Genomic DNA, 21,177 nt, shown 5'->3' on the forward strand with positions numbered 1-21,177 from the left:
GTGGCCAAACCATTCCCTTGTAGAGGACTGGGTGCTGGAATGTGGAGGGGTAACCATCCTCCACAAGAGCAAAGGGGCAAAAGATTAGAGGTAAAATTGTAAAATGACGATTGTCCAGGCCAGCATGCAGCATAACTATGAACTGTTCAACCCAAATGAGAACTGGGAAAAATTTGGGCATTTCAATTTAACCAAAATTACCAACTTTGGGTCACGTGTGGTTTGCTGCACACCCACAATACTGACTTCAACTGGCGAGAGTCCAGTAGAACATGTCCACTGTGGAATCCATGCTCAGTTGTCCAAAAGGACGATGTTTGAATATGTCAGTTCGGTCTAATAGAAATACACAACAAATCAGCAAAGAAATATAATAGCGGATACGCTTAAACCAATCCACCCATTCAGTTCCCGGTAGAATCTGTTTGATTTGCATGTTGACGTTAGTCCGCTGGCAGGACATCATCTGTCAGACATTGTTTATTGAGACTGGTTGTCATTTTGCAATTTCACGCTAAAATGTTGCCTTTTCATCTACCTGTTTTATTTCTACACTCGCATTCATTTAATCCTTCATCAGACTTCCGTGGATCACAACAATGTGTGATGCTTGACTGCTCCATTGACTCGTGCTGGCTCCAACTCGCTAATAAGGCTGTGTATCCATGCACTGGTTAATTGTGCAGTTGTGTTAAATGTTTCACTGGCAATTTAGATGAAGGGTCATGCTTCCATTCTGCGATTGACACCTTCTTGCAAATTCAAGCAATGATTGTTTTATATCTGCCTTAACAAAAGTAACTTTTCTTTGGGTTTCAAAGAATTAGTGAGTGTGGGCAATAAGTTTCCAAACCGACAGACTGACTGATCATTTAATGGAATCTGTTGTAGACCAAGAGGTACAAAGGTTAAAGGTCGGATTGGATTCCTTGTTGGCTGCAAATGAAGAAAAGGTAAGGACTAATATCCATGGATATTCTCCCATTCCTCTCCCTTCCTTCGCCTTTTCCCTCCACTGCCCCACCTTCCCATTGTGTTTTTAAAAAAAGGTTTCCTGATTGCATGCCAACTGTAATTTTAAGATTGTACCCCCTAATGCAATAGTCAACCATGGCTAATCGGGTAGGACTCTCGCATCTGAGTCGGAGGCTGAAATTCTACGCACCCAGAAGCGGGGTGGGGGCGTAAAATCAAATGGGAAGCTGGGGTTGCTGTTCCTGTCACCCAGCCACCCCTGCCGCTATTTTACCAGTGGCGGGGGAAGTGGAAAATGGCCCACCCACACCAGGCCAATTGAGGCCCCTTACGGGCCACCTCCTGCTGCGGCTGGTATATCGTCAATGGCAGCCGAGAACGTCAGCACTGAGCTGGCCACCGGGAATACCAGGCGGCCTTCTTGCTGGCCATCCCAACAGCACAAGCCAGCCCTGCTGAAGCACCTCCTGTGCCCTCTTAACCAACACCCACCCCTCTCGTCGGAGCCCAGCTGATTTACTCACCTTTATGGAGACCGATGGCCCTCTAGTTCCTCATGCTGGGTGTAATCCCAGCATTGGCCACTATTCCAGGTGAAGCTGGTGGGACTGAGGATCTGCTGATTGGCCAGTAGCTCTTGGAGGTGGGACTTCCTGTCTCAGAGGGAACAGAAGTCCGCCTGAGGCCAATTAAGGATCTGGGCCCCACAAAGTCGCTGTGTGGCCTCCAGGCCTGGTGGAGGCGGGCTCGGCCCCAGCTTTTAAGCCAGTGGGCGGGACCTCCACCACCACTTAAAATTCTGGCCAGAAGGTTGTGGCTTCAAGCCCCGCTCCTGACACCGGAACCCAGAATCCAGACTGACACTCCCAATGGAGAACTGAGGGAGGTGTTGCACGATGGGACATGCCGTCTTTCTGATGCGATGTTCAACCAAGGACCCATCTGTCCTCTCAGGTGGATATTAAAAATTCCATGGCACAATTCCAAAGAAGAGCAGGGGCACTCCTGGTCAATAATAACTTTTCATCCAGCATCACTTCAAAAACAAAACAGATTATCTGTTTTTTTAAATCTCATTGCTGTTTTTGGGAGCTTGTTGTGCGTGAATTGGCTACGTTTTCTACGTGACAACAATGACTACACATCAAACATCCTTCATTGGCTGTAAAGCACTTTGGGACATCCACAGCTTGTAAAAGGTGCTATATAAATGCAAGTCTTCCTTTTTGCCGTGGAGTCCCCACCATTTCATCGATGGTTTTATTCAATGACAGGACCATCGGATAGAAGAGTTGAGTCGTCTGTTAACCCAGTGTAAAATGATGAAGCAGTTGATAATGGCTCAAGGTAAGGGAAGTGCGACAAGTTTCTTTCTCTCTCCTTACTCCAAGCCGATGCGACTCTTTTCTATTTCCCAATCACTTTGGCCCAGTAGCTATATTGACGGATTCTGACACCGGGATTCAAGCTGGGGGAGGCGGGTGAGATGATGGGCAGAATTTTCATCTCGGGGCAGAGGCAGGTTTGGAGGCGGGCGTGCCAGCAATTTCTCGCTACCAGCCGGGATGTCAGTCTTGGCAACTTCCCACTTCTGACCTATTTCCAAGAAGACGGATTCTGGGGCTCGACAGCTGTCTGCCCTGCAGTGCTGGGTGGCCAATCCAAATGCCAATTGTGGGCACTCTTCACACGCCATCTGGATTTTTCAGATAGTGGACAGGCCCCCCTGATATGGCTGGAGCCCGATGTAGATGGAAGGTAGTGGCCTCCTGGGATCCAGTAAAGCAGCCCGGTGTGGATCCGCTGCGCTGCAAGGGCCACAGCCACTGCTGCTGGCCATCCTGCAGAGGAGCTCGCCCTCTGCAAAGGTGGTCTGGCAGCTGTGGCCACAGTGTAGTTTGTATTATTTACAAGTTTACAGAGGGTGCCTCCATCTCCTGGTGGGGCTGCTGGCCACCCAGAGCCTTGAACACTCCTATTGCACCCCCCCCCTCCCCACTGTGGAGCCCGCCTGTCGTCCTTAATCGGACAGGGCTTCCAGAGTCGACCTCTTAATTGACCGCCTCCTCAGAATCTCCTCCAGTGTCCCACCATGGCCACTTCTGAGTTCCCGACCCGGAATTCAGCCCAGTCTCGGGATTGGGAGCCTGGAACTAAAATTCAGCCCGATATCTCTGTCCACCAGTGGTCGGATGCACCAGGAATACTGTGTCTTGGGAAGTCAGTGTTCTCTCTTTATTCCTCCCCCTTTCTCCTCTTGATTTCCTCGCACTTCATTTCTGTTGCTGGTATGTACTGCTTTCTTTCTTTTTTAAAAAGCATCTTTTGCATTGAGACAACTAGTTTCTTTTGGTTAAATGATGTTGTATTTCAGAAGTTAGGACAGGGAGTGTGTCAGTATTTGCAAGGAATCTCCGGGAATGTGTGTGAATTTATAGAGGGGCCTTAGGAGTGTGTCACTACTTACAGAGAAGTCTGCAAGAGTAAAAGGGACCATGAAGTTGTCAGATGGTAGTTAAAAACCCAACTGGTTTCTTCGTATCCTTTAATGAAGGAAACATGTTGTCTTGACCCAGTCCCCACCAATGTGGTTGGCTCGTAACTACTCTTTGAAGTGACCGAGCAAAATGTATCAAAATCGCTACATAGAATAGAATTGTGGGTGTACCTTCACCACACGGACTGCAGAGATTCAAGGAGGCGACTCACCACCACTTTCTCAAGGGGCAGCTAGGGATGGAAAATAAATGCTGGCATTGTCAGTGACGTCCACATCCCAAGAATGAATGAGGAACAAAGTGCGACACTGTGATGGGTAAAGTGAGGCAGGAGGTCTCACCTCAAGGTATTTGTACCGATAGTTGAGTAACACAACTGGCGAAACATGTAGAAAACTACCTAACACTATTTTGCTTCAGAGTCTTCTGAAAGGATGCTAATGGGGAGCAGTGAAGAAGAGTTAAGTGTCTGCTCAATGATTGCGACCCCCACTAAAATGGCTCACTCCGAAGCAATGAGACCAGAGGTAATGATTATAAATAATAATAATGTTATAAAGTTGCCTTTTAAAGTACACCGAAGTTTTCAGACAAATATATAAACAAATAAATTAACTTACTCTTTTATCATTCATGACCCCAAACTTTTTGAATCCTCTCTTGCATTTCAATATAGGTCTCGCCCAATGTCCCTTCAACCCCTGTGGGACCTCACCTGACACCAGTCGAGTTTGAAATGAGGTAAGTATACTCGACTGTGAAAGAGACGTTGAGGCAGAGATCGCTGAATCCCTCCAGGGAAGAGTGGATAAGTACTTGCAGCAAGCAGAGACACGGTGGGCTGAATGGTCGCTGCCTTCTGTGCTGAAAACTTCTCTGGTTCCGTTAAACCTGCTGAATTAAGAACAGTCACGATGGATGGTTGGGTTTGGTTGTTACTGTGATTTGAAATGCTGTGTTCAATAAGTGGGCGCAGATCTATTTTTGTAAACGGATCAAAGTAGAGGCAAGTCAGCAACACAACATTACAACACAACTTGCATTTATATAGCGCCTTTAATGTAGTAAAACGTCCCAGGAGCATTATCAAACAAGATATGGCACAGAGCCACATTAGGGGATATTGGGGCAGATGACCAAAAGCTTGGTCAAAGAGGTAGTTTTTTGGTGTGTCTTAAAAGGGGAAAGAGAGGTAGAGAGGTCTGGGGAGGGAATTCTGGAGCTTGGGGCCCAGGTCGCTGAAGGCACGGCCGGGAGAGATTATAATCGGGGATGCTCAAGAAGCCAGAATTGGAGGAGTGCAGAGATTTCGGAGGCTTATAGGGTTGGAGGAGGTGACAGACAGTTGAGAAGTATTCCTGAAAACTGGACCAGTGTCTGTTGCTGCATCAGATAGGCTAGAATTTTACACCCCCACCACCACTGACCCAAATTAAAACTCGGTTGCTTTGGTTGGCACATGGTAAGACGATCTCGATTTCAGGCAGAATCCTTGACCTGCGTTCTCTGTATTTTAGAAATGCACAAGTTCACCCTGAAACCAGCCTGTCCCCTGATGATGAAATCACAGTACACAGGCATTGGTGAGTAGAAATGTGACTAACTGATCTCCTGGTGGCATTGCTCATGGATGGTGTGAGCCTCGAGTAACAGTAGTGGAGTATAGCCATTAACCAAGCCTGTTCTAACAAGGCTCCTGCTGAAATACCCCTTGAGAAGAAGTGATAATGGCACAGTGTGTGTGTGTTTGTATGTGTGCACACCTATATCCAGGTCACATCTTTAACGAAGCATGTTACACAGGATATTTATTTAGAATTTGAAGGGACAGAATCACATTCAGAGATTCCCCACCCCCAGTGATGTAAAACCCTGAGACCAGCTCCTATACTTACAGATCCTGGGACCCAATTATACCCACGCACCCCCACTCACACCCTCCCCTCATTGCTACCAGACCCACAATTCACCACAGTGGTGACCTTGAGATAACATGGCCTGCCCCTAGGAGAGCATAGAGTTATACAACACAGAAACAGGCCCTTCGGCTCATCGTGTCTGTGCCGGCCATCAAGCACCTATCTATTCTAATCCCATTTTCCAGCACTTGGCCCGTAACCTTGTATGCTATGGCTTTTCGAGTGTTCATCTAAATACTTATTAAATGTTATGAGGGTTCCTGCCTCTACCACCTCTTCAGGCAGTACGTTCCAGATTCCAACCACCCTCTGGGTGAAAATTTTTTTCCTCAAATCCCCTGTAAACCTCCTGCCCCTTACCTTAAATCTATGCCCCCTGGTTATTGACCCCTCCACTAAGGGAAAAAGTTTCTTCCTATCAATGCCCCTCATAATTTTGTACACCTCAATCAGGTCCCCCCCTCAGCCTTCTCTGCTCTAAGGAAATCAACCCTAGCCTATCCAGTCTCTCTTCATAGCTGAAATGTTTCAGCCCAGGCAACATCTTGGTGAATCTCCTCTGCACCCTCTCCGGTGCAATCACATCCTTGCTATAGTGTGGTGCCTAGAACTGTACACAGTACTCCAGCTGTGGCCTAACTAACGTTTTGTACAGCTCCATCATAACCTCCCTGCTCTTATATTCTAAGCCTCAGCTAATAAAGGCATGTATCCCATATGCCTTCCTAACCATCTTATCTACCTTTGCTTGTTGTCTTCAGTGATCTATGGACAAGTACACCAAGGTCCCTCTGACCCTCTGTACTTCCTAGGGTCCTACCACCCATTGTATACTCCCTTGCCTTGTTAGACCTCCCAAAATGCATCATCTCACACTTCTCAGGATTAAATTCCATTTGCCACTGCTCCACCCATCTTATATCACCCTGTAATCTAAGGCTTTCCTCCTCACTATTTACAACACCACCAATTTTCGTGTCATCTGCGAACTTACTGATCATGCTTCTTATATTCACATATAAATCATTAATGTACACTAGCAACAGCAAGGGTCCCAGCACCGATCCCTGTGGTACACCACTGGTCACAGGCTTCCACTCGCAAAAACAACCCTCGACCATCACCCTCTACCCCCTGCCACTAAGCCAATTTTGGATCCAATTTGCCAAATTGCCCTGGGAATTGATTCTCTGTCTCGAGAATCTGACGTTAATTAGCTTCCAGTTCCCCTCAGGACCGAATGAGACTGCCTCATCATGGAGAAGCCCCTCCACTGTGCTTGTAAAGAGGCAGGCCAGGCCAACAGTCCAGCTTGGTAAAAATACGCCAGATTGTAGATCAGAGCCACAGGAAGGACAGTGAGTCTCCTTTGTTATTAGCCCAGAGAGTTTGTGAAGGGTTTTTATTTAGACATGTGTACAATCCCAGTTCAGCTGCTGGTGTAGCATTTTACTTCCAGCACATTGTGTTTCTTTTTAATCCCACAGGATAGAACTGAGACAGACCTCAGCCAGCCTAGAGGAGCTGAACACTGGACAAGCTGAGAAGGTTAGCACTCTGACCATTCACACTGAAGGACAAGTATGGGTTTGCAGACAAATCTTGAGCTTAGATTTCCCTTCTTGTCTTTGGCGAGATTTTTAAAACTTGGCAGGTGGTCATAGGAACACCAGACTTAACCTGGAATAAAGTGAGGCTGATGTCTTAAACATAGAAAGTAGGAGCAGGAGTAGGCCATTCGGCCCTTCGAGCCTGCTCCGGCATTCAATATGATCATGGCTGATCATCCAACTCAGTAACCTGCTGCCGCTTTCGCCCCATATCCTTTGATCCCTTTAAACCCAAGAGCTATATCTAACTCCTTCTTGAAAACATACACTGTTTTGGCCTCAACTGCTTTCTGTGGTAGCGAATTCCACAGGCTCACCACTCTCTGGGTGAAGAAATTTCTCCTCATCTCAGTCCTGAAAGGTTTACCCATATCCTTAGACTATGACCCCTGTTTCCGGACTCTCCCACCATGAGGAACATCCTTCCTGCATCTACCCTGTCAAGTCCTGTTAGAACTTTACAGGTTTCTATGAGATCCCCCCCTCACTCTTCTGAACTCCAGTGAATATAATCCTAACCAGCTCCATCTCTCCTCATACGTCAGTCCTGCCATCCCAGGAATCAGTCTGGTAAACCTTCGCTGCACTCCCTCTATAGCAAGAACATCTTTCCTCAGATAAGGAGTCCAAAATTGCATGCAATAGTCCAGGTGTGGACTCACCAAGGCCCAGTATAATTGCAACAAGATATTCCTGCTCCTGTACTCAAATCCTCTCGCTATGAAGGCCAACATACCATTTGCCCTTTTTGCCACCTGTTGCACCTGCATGCTTACCTTCAGCGACTGGTGTACGAGAACACCCAGGTCTCTCTGCATATTCTCCCCTCTCAGTTTATAGCAGTATTGCGGGAGTTTCAAGGCAGCACGAGAGCAGACGTGGCCTCGGTTTATCATCTCGTCCGAAAGAGAGCACTCCCTCAGTACTGCTCTGGGAGTGTTGGCCTAGATTTGATGCTCAAGTCTTTGGAGTGGGACTTGTATCCGCAACTTTGTAGCTCAGAAGCAAGAGTGCTAGCCGCTGAGCCATGACTGAAACTTATACAACAGATCGTAATCTACAAATCAGAGCTGGGTCATTCAGAAAAGAAATCAGGAAGCACTTCTTCATATCAAACGTAGTGGAGATCTGGAACTCTCTTCCCCCCAAAAAGCTAATGTTACAATTCCCTTGACTGTGATTCTTTGGGATCTGTACAGATAGTGTCCCATTTTCGGAAGTGTTTCTTCCAGAATCAGACCTTCCACCAATAATAAATACATAACAATGCATCCAAATCCGACTATCATTTGTATTTCTGTGTACTTCTGTTTTGTGTGGCAAAACTAGCTGTGTATACTAACAAGATGTCAATGTTAATTTTTTTCCCCATCAATCCATGCTCTTCCCCCTCTCTCATCCTGTAAATCAACAGCTCTCAGTCTGGGAAAGTGAAGAGCCCACACAGTCTGAGGTATTAACTCATTTATTTAACCTCGAACCTCATCTGCTCCTATTTGCCTCTCCATTTGTTGTTCCTTCACTTTATTGTCTATATATGTGTGTACTTTGTGGGAATTTAAGGCCTGTTTGGCATTTCAAACTGGGAGATGCTTCTCTTAAATGAAATTTCTGGAGTATCCTAACACAATATTAATTTATTTCTGTCTCTTCTGCAAACTTCTCGGGTAAGTGATTCGGGTTCTTGTTTTTTCCCTTTCTCACTCTTTGGGATGTGGGCGTCACTGTTGAGGACCATCTGTAGTTGCCCTGAAAAGATGGAGGTGGACCGCCTTTGTGGCTTGTGAGGCCGGAATGCAGTTAAGAGTCAACAGTGTTGGTGTGGGACTGGAGTCATATTTGGGCCAGACCGGGAAAGGATGACAGTTTTTCTCTCCCTAACGTACGCAAGTGAAACGATTGGGTTTTTATGGCAATCCGACAGATTTCAAAGTCGGATGTTTTAAACTAATTTCAAATTCTCAATTAAGATTTAGACCGTGTTCTCTGGATTTCTGATCCACTATCGGAACCACTATGCCATCGTATCTGGACAATATGAGTTATTGTTCCAACATGCACATTCTCCAGAATGCAGTGGAAATAAAGAACTTGCTTTTATGTCATACTTTTCACAACCTTGGGATGTCCCAAAGTGCTTTACATCCAATAACGTGCTATTTTTTTTGAACTTCAGTCGCTGTTCTGAAGTACATAACGCAGCAGCCAGTTTTATGGACAGCAAGCTCCCACAAACAGCTTTAATATTCATAATTAAGGTGTTATTGTCTGATCAGGTCTTCGATGCTGAGAGAATGTCTCCCTTGGCTGGAGAGTGAGAACACGGTCTTAGCCTCAGGGTAAAGGGGTCAGCCACTTAGGACTAAGATGAGGAGAAGTTTCTTCATTCAGAAGGGCTGTGGATCTTTGGAATTCTCTACCCCAGAGGGCTTTGGATGCTCAGTTCCTGAGTATGTTCAAGACAGAGATCGATGAGATGTTTGGGCACTAAAGGTATCAAGGGATATGGGGATTTTAGCTACTCCTGCTCCTGTTTCTTATGTTTCTATGTTCGGATGCAGAATTTCTGAACAGATAAGAATTGATGCACTGTATAAAGAAGAAGAAAGAATTTGCATTTCTATATTGCCGTGCACAACCTCGAGGCATCCCAAGGTGCTTTACGAGCAGTGAATTACTTTTGAAGTGCAGTCACTGTTGTAGGAAATGTGGTAGACAATTTGATGCACAGCATGCTTCCACAAATAGCAATGTGATATTGACTAGAATTTTTTTTTAACTTGATATCGGTTGAAGGATAAAAGTTGGCCCAGGACGCTGTATAGAAATGCAAATTGGTCTTTCTCTCGGGTAGCCTAGTCATACTTCCTTGAGTCGCTCTATTTTTGTGAGCCTCTGTTAGGTGAAAGGGCAGAGAGCAACACGTGCTCAGGCTCCTGCTTTCGGGTGGTGATCCCCAGTGATGGGTGGCTGCAACATTCCCTCCCTGAGCTGTGAGCAGATTCCCACCCTCCCAGTGACGGAGAGGCCCAGTTAAGAATGGGACCCTGAGCTGGTTGGTGGGGTCTGAGGTAGAAAACTGCTGCACGTTGACCAGCGTCACCATAGCCCCTGTGATTGAAAAAATGTTGAAGGGTAGGAATTGGTAAGGGTTGTACCCATTTTTCTGGTGCAAAACAGACCCAAAGTGCACCAGTTTAGCAACAGGATGAACTGTGCACAATCTGTACAGGTGTTGATCTCACTGTGAAATTTGTGGGGCCTAATTATTTTCAACGGGGAGGGGGGCCGGGGGGCAGTTGGCGGGACCATGGTGGTAACTTTGAGTGATGATGCCCTGGCCATCACCTAGGGCAGCTGTGATGGACTAGGTTAGCTTCGTATGTATCTTCGTGATGGCTCAGATATTTATTGGACATCTGTTGTCTTTGCACGGCAGAACAAGCCTTACTCGAGCAACAGCAAGTACCAGACTCTTCCAGGGAAACTTTCACAATCCAATCACCAGGTCAACGCTGAGCAGTTCCCGCAGAAGCAGAGGGTGACTGCGGCCCCGAGCACAACACCAGTGATCCCTGAAGACTGGGAGAACTCTGCTAATCTGAGTATGTATCACCTGGTCAAATTCACTTCACAATGTGTTTATAGAAACTCGCACTGCAGAAGGAGGCCATCAGCCCATTGCATCTGGGCCAGCTCTTTGGAAAGGCTATCATAGAATTATGTAGAATATACAGCACAGAAACAGGACATTCAACCCAACCTGTCCCTGCTGGCATTAATGTTCTATTTGGGAATATTCAATTAGTCCAACTCCCCACAGTTGTTTCCCCTTAGCCCTACAAATTTTCTCCTCTTTGAGTATTTATCCAACTCATTGGTGTTCTGCGAGAATTAAGAACAAGGGAATGTAATCTTAAAACTAGAGCCCTGTCCATTCACTAGGGAAATCAAGAAGCACTTTTCACACAGAGGGTAGTGGAAATCTGGGACTCTCTCCCAAAAGTCCGTGGATGCTGGGATTCAATTGAAGCCTTTAAGACTGCGATCGCACATTTCTGTTGAGTAAGGGTATCGAGTGGTATGGAGCAAAAGTGGAAGTTGCAATGCAGATCATCCATGATCTAATTGAATGGTTGAAAAGGCTTGAGGGGCTGAATCGCCTCCTCTTGTTCCTAATACTCCTATCCTGCAAATAAATGGCAGTGAGTGGCGCAGTTTAAAATGCCGAAATTTCATTGCACTTCTTTAGTATGTATTTCCACTTGGATTGTTCCCATTTGATTCTGTTTTACTGCTGGCAAATGTACAAAGGGGGAAGGAGGCAAAAGATGGCGTTCAAAGACTTGACTTTTTCTACAACCCCACAGAGGAGTTTTTCCTTCCCCCTCTCCCATTTACTTCTTACATAATTTTTCAATCCTTTTGTTAACCTATAATTATTCCAAAGCCAGTTTTAGAGGGAAAATGGTAGGCGGGATGAAAATGATGGGATTTTATTGCGTGACATACACAGTGTCAGTCTGTTACATCACGTTACAAAATGTTACAGATACAAAACAACAGAAAAAGCAAGCTTCTTATTGGGGGGATGGGGTATTTTATTCTCTTATCCGCGGTGAGTTTGGAAGCATGGAGAGCATTTAATCAGGTGGGATGGTGCTGCGGGGGGGTAGGGTGGGGGAGCGAGGAACCCTGCCACCTTCCCGCCACCTTCCCACCTCCACCCCAATTAAGTCTGTGATAGGAAGGCCCATGAGTGGCCTACCCTCTCCGCCACCAATTGAGGCCCTGAAGTGGGCAATTAATGTCCAATTAAGGGCCTCATCCTGCCGCCGGCGGAATTAGCCCAGCGCTGAGCGGGCCAATCACGGTACGGAGAGCACTCCAAGAAAACCTGTGCAGGTTGCTTGCCGGCTGTGATGGGGGTTGGGTGGGGTGCCTTGTTAAAAGGCAGTGCCTGCCTGAATGAGGCATCGGGAAGCGGGGGGAGCCAGGCTGAGAGCCACCCCCCCCCCCCCATCCCCCCGCCCTTGTTGCTGACCCCCACCCCACAAAACCCCATTCCACTGTGACCTACCTGTGGCCTGGGTCCAGGGCCTCTGGTGAATCCAGTACCAGCAGCAACCATTGCCTCTGCGGTGGCACTGCTCAGTTAAAGAGCTGTCTGACTCTGATTGGCTGACAGCTCTCAGCAGGCGGGACTTCTGTCGTCGGGGGTCCTTGAATTGTAAGCTGCCTTGCACAGAATTACATAGAACTGACAGGACAGAAACAGGCCATTCGGCCCAATTGGTCCATGCTGGTGTTTATGCTCCACATGAGCCTCCTCCCACCCTACTTCATCTCACCCTATCAGCATATCCTTCTATTCCTTTCTCCCTCATGTGTTTATCTATCTTTACCTTAAATGTATCTATAATATTCACCTCAACCACTCCCTGTGATAGCGAGTTCCACATTCTCACCACTCTCTGGGTAAAGACACTTTTCTTGAATTCCCTATTGAATTTATTAGTGACTGTATTATATTTATAGCCCCTAGTTCTGGTCTCCCCCACAAGTGGAAACATCTTCCCTATGTCTAAGTAGTTGCTCATGAACTCTGCTTTTCCATGTAACCAATATTCCTTACGGCTCTTGTACCCAATTGATAAATGAACATAAAATACCTCATCTCATATATCAGGGGACCCCTGACTCTTGAAGTGAGCATTGTTTTGAGGATTGGGTTGGTTGTTTATGTAGGTTAGTATTGCCGTAGATTTTTACAGCACAGGAGGAGGCCACTCAACCCATCATGCCTGTGCCAGCTCTTGGAAAAAACTATCCATTTAGTCGCACTCCGTCCCGCTCTTTCCTCACAGCCCTGATGGTTTATTGTACATTAATTGCTGGTAAGCATCCAGCAATGCATCGATTTAAAAATTCTCTTTGTTTCAAATCCCTCCATGCTTCGCCCCTTCCTATCTCTGTAATCTCCTCCAGCCCCACAAAATCTCCTTACTCCTCCAATTCTGGCCTCTTAAACATCCCCAATTTTAATTGCTGCACCATCGGTGGCCGTGTCTTCAGCTGCTTGGGCCTTGAGCTCTGGAATTCCCTCCCTACAGCTCTCCGCCTCTTTACCTCACTCTCCTCCTTTAAGACACTCCTTAAAACTTGCCTCACGGCCCAAACCTTTGGTCATCTAATATCTCCTTATGCGGCTGGATATTTGATAACGCTCCTGAGAAGTGCCTTGGGATGTGTAACTACATTGAAGGTACTATATAAATGCAAGTGGTTGTTGAGGGAGGTACGGTGAAGGTGGAAGATGACTTGCTGGGGGATTCATGTCCGACAAGCCAGGTTCCTGATCTTAGTTGTACGGTGCTGTGGGGAAGGACTCACCAAGAAGACTGCAAGAACATGATGGTGTCATAAATGTTCTATGCTTTTCTAAGAAGAGGTCCCAGTTGCTCATCAACTGGTGTCATGACACAGTTGTATTGACAGAATACTGTTAGCTTCCAGCTCACCCCCTCAGTTGGGGCAGGGGGTTTGAGGGCTGGGGGATGAGTGTTGAGTGATGCATATTCAGTAGGGGCGAAAAATACTAAAACAACTCCTGGAGGTAATGAATTGCTGTGCGTGCTGCTGTTTACAGTTTTACCAGTGAGCTGCTCACCAAACGCATTTGCATGTCAGTTGTGCTTCAGGGGACATGCAAAGTAGGGATCTCTTTTTAAAAAAAAAAACTTATCTCTAATGGAACAATTGCTGTACGTTTCGAAGGCAACAGAAGAACTATCTTAAAGATTAAACAAAAGGAGAGGTTAGGAAAAGTAGGGCTCGGGAAGCACAGTCATTGACTATGTTTAAAGTTGAGATTGACAGATTTCTGAATACCAAAAACTTAAAGGGATGTGTGGGGAAAAGGCATTGAAGTGGATGATCAGCCATGATTGTATTGAATGGCGGAGCAGACTCAATGGGCTGAATGGCCTGCTCCTATGTTTAATATATGCAAGGGTTTTTTTTTTAGAGAGATACAGCACTGAAACAGGCCCTTCGGCCCACCGAGTCTGTGCCAACCAACAACCACCCGTTTATACTAATCCTACATTAATCCCATATTACCTACCACATCCCCACCATTCTCCTACCATTTACCTACACTAGGGTCAATTTGCAATGGCGAATTTACCTATCAACCCGCAAGTCTGGCTGTGGGAGGAAACCGGAGCACTCGGTGGAAACCCACGCGGTCACAGGGAGAACTTGCAAACTCCACACAGGCAGTACCCAGAATCGAACCTGGGTCGCTGGAGCTGTGAGGCTGCAGTGCTAACCACAGCACCACTGTGCTGCCCAATTTGTCACTGAGTTATTCTGGCAGGGGGAGAAAGAGAATCCATAATAGCTTTTAAAAGGGTCGGAGATCATTCGTTAAAAAGGAAAGTTGCTTGGGGGGGAAGGCAGAGAAATGGGGTCAAGTGGGATAGGTGCTTTACAAAACCAGCAGAGGAGCGAAGGGCTGAATGGCCTCCTTCAGGGTTTGTGATATTCTATGTGGTAGAATTTAGTCTTTGATAGACTGGCAGGGTAGATCACACACACTCCACAGAACCTCGACAGATATTCATTGCTGTGTGGACTGTGTAGAACCAGAATTTTGTGTGTGTTTGTGTGCTTTAATTTGTTAATTATCTCTCATTTTATCAAGAAAACTTTCTAAAGTATACATTTCCCTTTGTTTCGTGGTATGAAATATCAATTGATAACTTTCAGTTGATTGGGAGTGAGAGGGATCCACACCAGTTTGTGTTTACAGGACTTGCACTGTCTGTCTTTGTACTAAGCAGAAAAAGGGGTCATCATCGGATTGATCCCAATGGAATTAAGTAACCGTGCTAACAGATACCCAAATTATTCTTGACCGAATGTAAAGGGAATAGAGTGCTGCTGGCAACTGATATCTTTTTTTAAAAAGAAATTGTAATGACAGCCATTTTAAAATAACCAAAAAGTTGATTGTCAGTCAGGTGTTTGGTGTATTTAACAAGTTTTGTTGTACCAATAAGCCACTATTTCACAGTGACTGAATGAGTCAATGATTCCAAGATTCTTACTACTGTTTGGCCTCGCAGCCAGGACTGTTGATTTGGTAGGTACTGCCCTTATTGGATCATTTCAACGAGGCAACTTTGATCTAAGATCCGATTTTATCAGTTGGAATTCTGGGATTTCTAATTGGTGTTTTAGAGGTCGTGATTTTTCTGTGCCATGGAAACCATGGAATTAGAGACCTGACAGAAGTCGGCCTGTGTTGTATTTTATTCATTCTCGTGATGTGCCACTGATAAAGACTGTATCTATTGCCAGTGCTTGGTTACCCGAAGGTCAACCACGTTGATGTGGGACTGGAGGCACATAGGCCCAGACCTGGTAAGGGTGGCTGCTTTTTATTTATTTATTTATTTATTTAGAGATACAGCACTGAAACAGGCCCTTCGGCCCACCGAGTCTGTGCCGACCAACAGGGTTTATACTAACCCTACAGTAATCCCATATTCCCTACCACCTAGCTACACTAGGGGCAATTTACAATGGCCAATTTACCTATCAACCTGCAAGTCTTTGGCTGTGGGAGGAAACTGGAGCACCCGGCGGAAACCCACGCGGTCACAGGGAGAACTTGCAAACTCCGCACAGGCAGTACCCAGAATCGAACCTGGGTCCCCGGAGCTGTGAGGCTGCAGTGCTAACCACTGCGCCACTGTGCCGCCCAAAAAGTATTTAGAAGCTTTCCTTCCTTTGAATTCCGTCTGGTTCAATGATGTTCTTTCGGGAAGGAAGTCTGGCATCCTGACCCAGTCTGGCCTACATGTGACTCTTTACTGCCCTCTCAAATGGCCCAGCAAACCACAGTTGTATTCACGGAGGCAGCTCCCCACCACCTTCTCGAAGGCAATTGGGGACGGGCAATAAATGCCGTCCTTACCAGTGATGCCCACATGCCATGCAAATAATGTTGTGTTTTTATGGCAATCCAACGTCTTTATGGTGACTTTTACTGATAACGTTTTAGTTTTTAAAACTGAATTCAAATTCACAAACTGCCATGGTGGGATTTGAACTCTCATTCTTTGGATTATTAGTGCAGGCCTCTGGATTTCTAGTCAGAAAACATAACCATTTACATTACTGCCCCCTGACCTCCTGTTAACATTATCAGTAAACATTGTGGGATTTTTTTCATTCTTAATCTTCCAAAGGGATTTCTGCACTGATATAAACCAACTGGCTTCTGTTAACCTCTCAAATGCTTCATCAGATATAACTTCTAAACAGCGGAAGAACTGTAAATGATGATACTGCTCTCAAATGCTGCACAAATATTCTTACGGCTGCACTTGATTTCTGCCTGGCAAACTGTTGCAGAAGAGAATGATGAATCTCATTGTAAATGGGATGTTATCACAGTCTATAGATTAACTGCCTTGCATGGGACACACAATTCCTGTCCATTAACAGTGCTTCATGTTGTCATGAGCTTTTAGGCATGGTTCCCTGTCACCACCTGTCATTGTAAGTTGCTATGTCAACATTTCCCCTTCATTTTTACTATGTCAATTGTCACAGCCTGGTTGCAAGCTCTGGCCACTAGATGGTGCAATGGAGTGAGTTTCTCAAATCTCTCCTGCAACTTTGCCATCATCTTGGGGTCAGACAAAACTTGTATCAAACACACCACAGGTAGTTTAGTTGTAGAGATTCAATGGGGCAGAAAAATAAATACAATTGCTAAACTCAATACATATAAAAGTGTGGAATTGTTAAATAAAGATGTTTATTTTTTTGATTGGAAGTGCAGGCTAATTGGCCAGAAATGAAGCCAGGTACCTGACTGGCCAGCCTTTGGTGTTACTGGGCTTCAATTCTGAATGTTTCGTCCTGTGATTTATTGGCTCTGTTGTTGCTTGTTTTTTTTTTTTGCATGGGTTTTTCTGCTTCCGCTTGTTTTGCCGTTTTTTAATTCTCCCTCTCTGCTGCAAATCTTCTTCCTTTCACCTCTACACGTGGCTTGCTACTTTTCGGGATGGTTGAAGATCGAGGCAGGAGCAGCAGTGCTCCAACTTTAGGTACTGTACCGTGCGACCGCTGCTCGAGAAGTTTCTGCTTTTCGTTTTCTGGTCAATATGAAATGTAGATACAGGCACTTGACCTTTGTTACAATGGAAGTGAAACTAGTGTCTGCAATGGGAGAATTCGGGACCCGTTTCATCTGTGGGTTAGACACAGCACACCCATACCCTAGCATGTACCAAGTCCCATTCACACATCAGCCTTGTGCTTGCTGACCCAAATTGGCTCCCAGCTCCCGAATATCTCAATTTTTAAAATTCTCATTTTTTTTTTCTTCAAATCCCTCCACGGCCTCACCCCCTCCCTATTTCTGTAATCTTCTCCAACCCCACAACTATCCGAGATCTCTGCACTCCTCCAATTCTGGCCTCTTGTCCATACCCCATTCCACATTCCCCACATTGCAGGCCGTGCCTTCAGTTGTCTAGGCTGTAAACTCTGGAATTCCCTCCCTGAACCTCGATACCTCTGTCGCCTCCTTTAAGATGCTCCTTAAAACCTATCTCTTTGACCAAGCTTTTGGTCACCTGTCCTAATGTTCCCCTTCATTGGCTCGATGTTAAATTTTTTTGTTAACTGATTACTCTCCTGTGAAGCACCTTGGGATGTTTTCCTACACTAAAGGTGCTACATAAATGTAACTTGTTGTTGCTCTTGCTGGGCATTGGTGAGTTATTGGAGTTGTGACTGGAGTTTTGTTTCCTCTGTAGCAGGAGAGAGGGGAGCCATTGGTAGCCCTGGCTACTAGCTGTTTGCAGAGTATCTGTCAGGCGTAGATTAGTTAGCTCCTCTGCTGCTTTCTTGTACAGATCCACGTGGCTGCTTGGAGATCTAAGAAACCACAGCTTTGCCAAGTTGGACTTGAACCAGCAATAACTCCAGTGTTAATTTATCTACAGTTCTGATGAGGTTGCAGGCAGCTGTCGAGATGTTTGGATCCAAACAGACCTATTTCTTTTCCAAATGTACATATTGGCTGAGTGCACTGCCGTACATCACCCCTCTGTTTACATATGTTGCTGATGTAAGCTTTTATTTCACACTGTGAACTGTTTCCAAAAAGCAAGTTGCTCGTGGCTCAATTTTTTATTTTAACAAACAATACATTCGCGGTCAGACTGCTCACACGCACACTGACGGATTTACACCTGCGGTTGCTTAACAAAATTGTTCAAGGACTTGCGAAGTGGGCAGGGTAGGATTAAATTGGGTGGCTTATTAAAGAGTATGGGGAGCGAGTATGAGAGTGGGATTAGACTGGGTGGGATATTAAAGATGCAGAATGAACCGGAGGGTGGGAATTGACTGGATGACCCGTGGACAAGACTTATTGGGATTGAATAGGCTAGACAACCTGTTTTTGGTTGGAACAGTTTATAATTTTGACATTTCTGACAGTGCTGGATGAGCAGAAATGTCCTCCAATGAAATAATGGGAAGACTGAAGCCATTACCTTGGTCCCCACTACAAACACTATTCCCTAGCCATCGACTCCATCCCTCTCCCTGGCAACTGTTTGAGAACCAGACTGTTCGCAACCTTGGTGTTATATTTGACCCTGAGATGAGCTTTCGACCACATATCCATCGCTAAGGTCACCTATCGCTATAACATTGCCCTGCTTCACCCTGCTTCGGCTCATCTGCTGAAACCATCATCCTTGCCTTTGTCACCTCCAGACTTGACTATTCCAGCGCACCCCTGACAGGCCTCCCATCTTACACCTTCCATAAATTTAAAGTCATCTAAAACTCTGCTGCCCATATCCTATATTGCAGCAGGTCCCATTCACCCATCACTCTTGTGCTGACTTCCATTAGATCCCATTTAGCAACACCTCGATTTTAAAATTCTCTTTTTTTTTTCCAAATTCCTCCATGGCCCCACAATTCCTCCTGGCTCCATAATCTCCTCCAGCCCTACAACCCTCCGAGATCTCTGCACTCCTCTAATTCCGGTCTCCTGAACATCCCTGATTTTAATTGCTTCACCATTGGCAGCTGTACTTTCAGCAACCTGGGCTCTAGTCTCTTGAATTTCCTCGCTTATCCTCTCTGCCTATCTACCCCTCTTTTCCTAATACTCCTTAAAAAAAAAATCTACTACTTTGACCAAACTTTAGGTCATCTGTCCTAATATCTCCAATGAGGCTTGATGTCCAATTTGGTTTGATAATCACTCCTGTGAAGCACCTTGGGATGTTTTACTATGTTAAAGGTGCTATATAAATGCAAGTTGTTTATTTATGTAACTGCTATGTAGCTATAACTCTTTACAAGGTTATGGCATTTTCCAAAAGATTGGTCACCATTCTAAATAGAGTAGAAGAATTTAGGGGTGTAGTGGTATTGTCACTGGACTAGTAATGCAGAGGCCCAGGCTAATGTCCTGAGGACACGGGTTTAAATCCCACCATGGCAGATGGAATTTAAATTTAATTAATTAATAAGTTCAATTAATTAATAAAAATCTGGAATTGGAAGCTAATCCCAGTAATGGTTCCATGAAATCATTGTCGATTGTCGTAAAAACCCATCTGGTTCACTAATGTCCTTTAGGGAAGGAAATCTGCTGTCCTTACCTGTTCTGGTGTACATGTGAGCTCCAGACCCACAGCAATGTGGTTGACTCTTAACTGCCCTCTGAAATGGCCTAATAAGTCACTCAGTTGTCAAGGGCAATCGGAATAGCCTTGCCAGCGTTGCCTACGTGCCATGTAAGAACTAAAAAAAAGTTTAGCTGCCCCCAAAGAGCAGTCCTCTCATATCTCCATGTACTGGCCAATCGCAGGACTTTTAAATAACCATGTCAATCCACCAATCCTTGCATCCAGCTGAGAGGTTTAACATCTCATCAGAAAAATGACAACTTCCAACAGTGCAGCACTCCCTCAATACTGTACTGGGAGCATCAGCCTAGAGGCTCAAGTCTCTGGTGAGGTGTGACCACAACCTTCTGACTCAGAGGTGAGAGTGCTACCCATTGAGCCACAGCAGAGGCATACAGGGAGAATTCGTTAATGAATTAATTCATTAATCTCATTCTGTTATCGTGTCTAGGATGAGCCTGGTACTGGAGATGGTAACAGAAGAATTGTTTAGATACAGAGCAAATGAATTCCAGTTTGTATTTGGCTTTGTTCATATTTTTACTGAATGTTTTCCACATTAGGAGAGAATGAGAGAAGTGTTGACTCCACCTTTAGTTCGCCTGACCTTTCACCTCTGTCTTCGGCCACTGAAGCTGACCAATTCCCTTCGATTTCCCCTGAGAACAAAAAGAGCAACAAAGGTCTCAAGAAATTCCTGGGAAAGTGAGTCATCTAAACCTCAAACGTTTCCACCCTGCAGGATGATTGCAGTTCGACTAATGCGTGTTGCCTTTAACCTGAAGCGTACCAGATTAATTATGGTTAATTGCTAATAGTTCTTCCAAAGTGATATAAAGTGATTTGTTTTCTTTGTTCTTGGTATATGGGGGCTGCTGATAAGGCTGTGTTTGTTGGCCATCCCTGGAATACAAGTCACTCAGGCTGTAATAATAGTGGGTTTTATTCTGAAGGTGCTGATGGGGTGAATGAAGAAAGACTGTTTTCTAGTTGGACCATGATTGGGGCAATACTTTTCATTGGAAGCGTATGGCACAGAAGGAGGCCATTCAGCTCATTGTGCCTGTCCTGCCTCTTTGCATGAGTTATCCAATTTGTCCCACTTCCCCTACTCTTTCAGACAGGCAACATTTTCCCTTTCGAGTATTTATCCAATTCCCCTTTTAAAAGTTATTATTGAAGTTGCCTCTATTGCCCTTTCAGGCAGTGCGTTCCAGATCATCATAACTTGCTGCGTAAAAAAAAAAATCCTCACGTCGCCTCTGGTTCTTCTGCCTCTGAAATCTGTGTCCCCTGGTTACTGAACTGGCCTTTCCCACCTTCATAGGGTTAGGGGAGAGAAATAGAATTTTTTAAAAAAGAGAGAGATGCACCAGACAGCAGTGTTTGTGATGTGATTCCTTGGGTCATCGCATCTAATCTATTCCAGGACTTG

The 21,177-nt window shown here is 45.4% G+C and overlaps 1 protein-coding gene across 14 annotated transcripts in view; it reads left to right on the forward strand.

Moving 5' to 3' along the window:
- ppfibp2b (PPFIA binding protein 2b) overlaps positions 1-21,177 on the forward strand; it is a 279,873-nt gene that overhangs the window by 223,949 nt on the left and 34,747 nt on the right. For 11 of the 14 annotated variants that reach the window (XM_068046641.1, XM_068046639.1, XM_068046643.1 and 8 more), the window contains 10 exons: positions 892-953; positions 2,250-2,322; positions 3,894-4,000; positions 4,150-4,214; positions 4,991-5,056; positions 6,880-6,940; positions 8,417-8,455; positions 10,442-10,607; positions 15,370-15,432; positions 20,306-20,447. In XM_068046641.1, the coding sequence (XP_067902742.1) occupies positions 892-953; positions 2,250-2,322; positions 3,894-4,000; positions 4,150-4,214; positions 4,991-5,056; positions 6,880-6,940; positions 8,417-8,455; positions 10,442-10,607; positions 15,370-15,432; positions 20,306-20,447 (844 nt within the window). The remainder of the gene's footprint in view (positions 1-891; positions 954-2,249; positions 2,323-3,893; positions 4,001-4,149; positions 4,215-4,990; positions 5,057-6,879; positions 6,941-8,416; positions 8,456-10,441; positions 10,608-15,369; positions 15,433-20,305; positions 20,448-21,177) is intronic. The other 3 variants (XM_068046647.1, XM_068046653.1, XM_068046644.1) reach the window with 2 other exon arrangements.

Source organism: Heterodontus francisci, chromosome 14 (assembly GCF_036365525.1).
Source record: "Heterodontus francisci isolate sHetFra1 chromosome 14, sHetFra1.hap1, whole genome shotgun sequence".
In the NCBI taxonomy this organism is placed as follows: Eukaryota; Metazoa; Chordata; class Chondrichthyes; order Heterodontiformes; family Heterodontidae; genus Heterodontus; species Heterodontus francisci.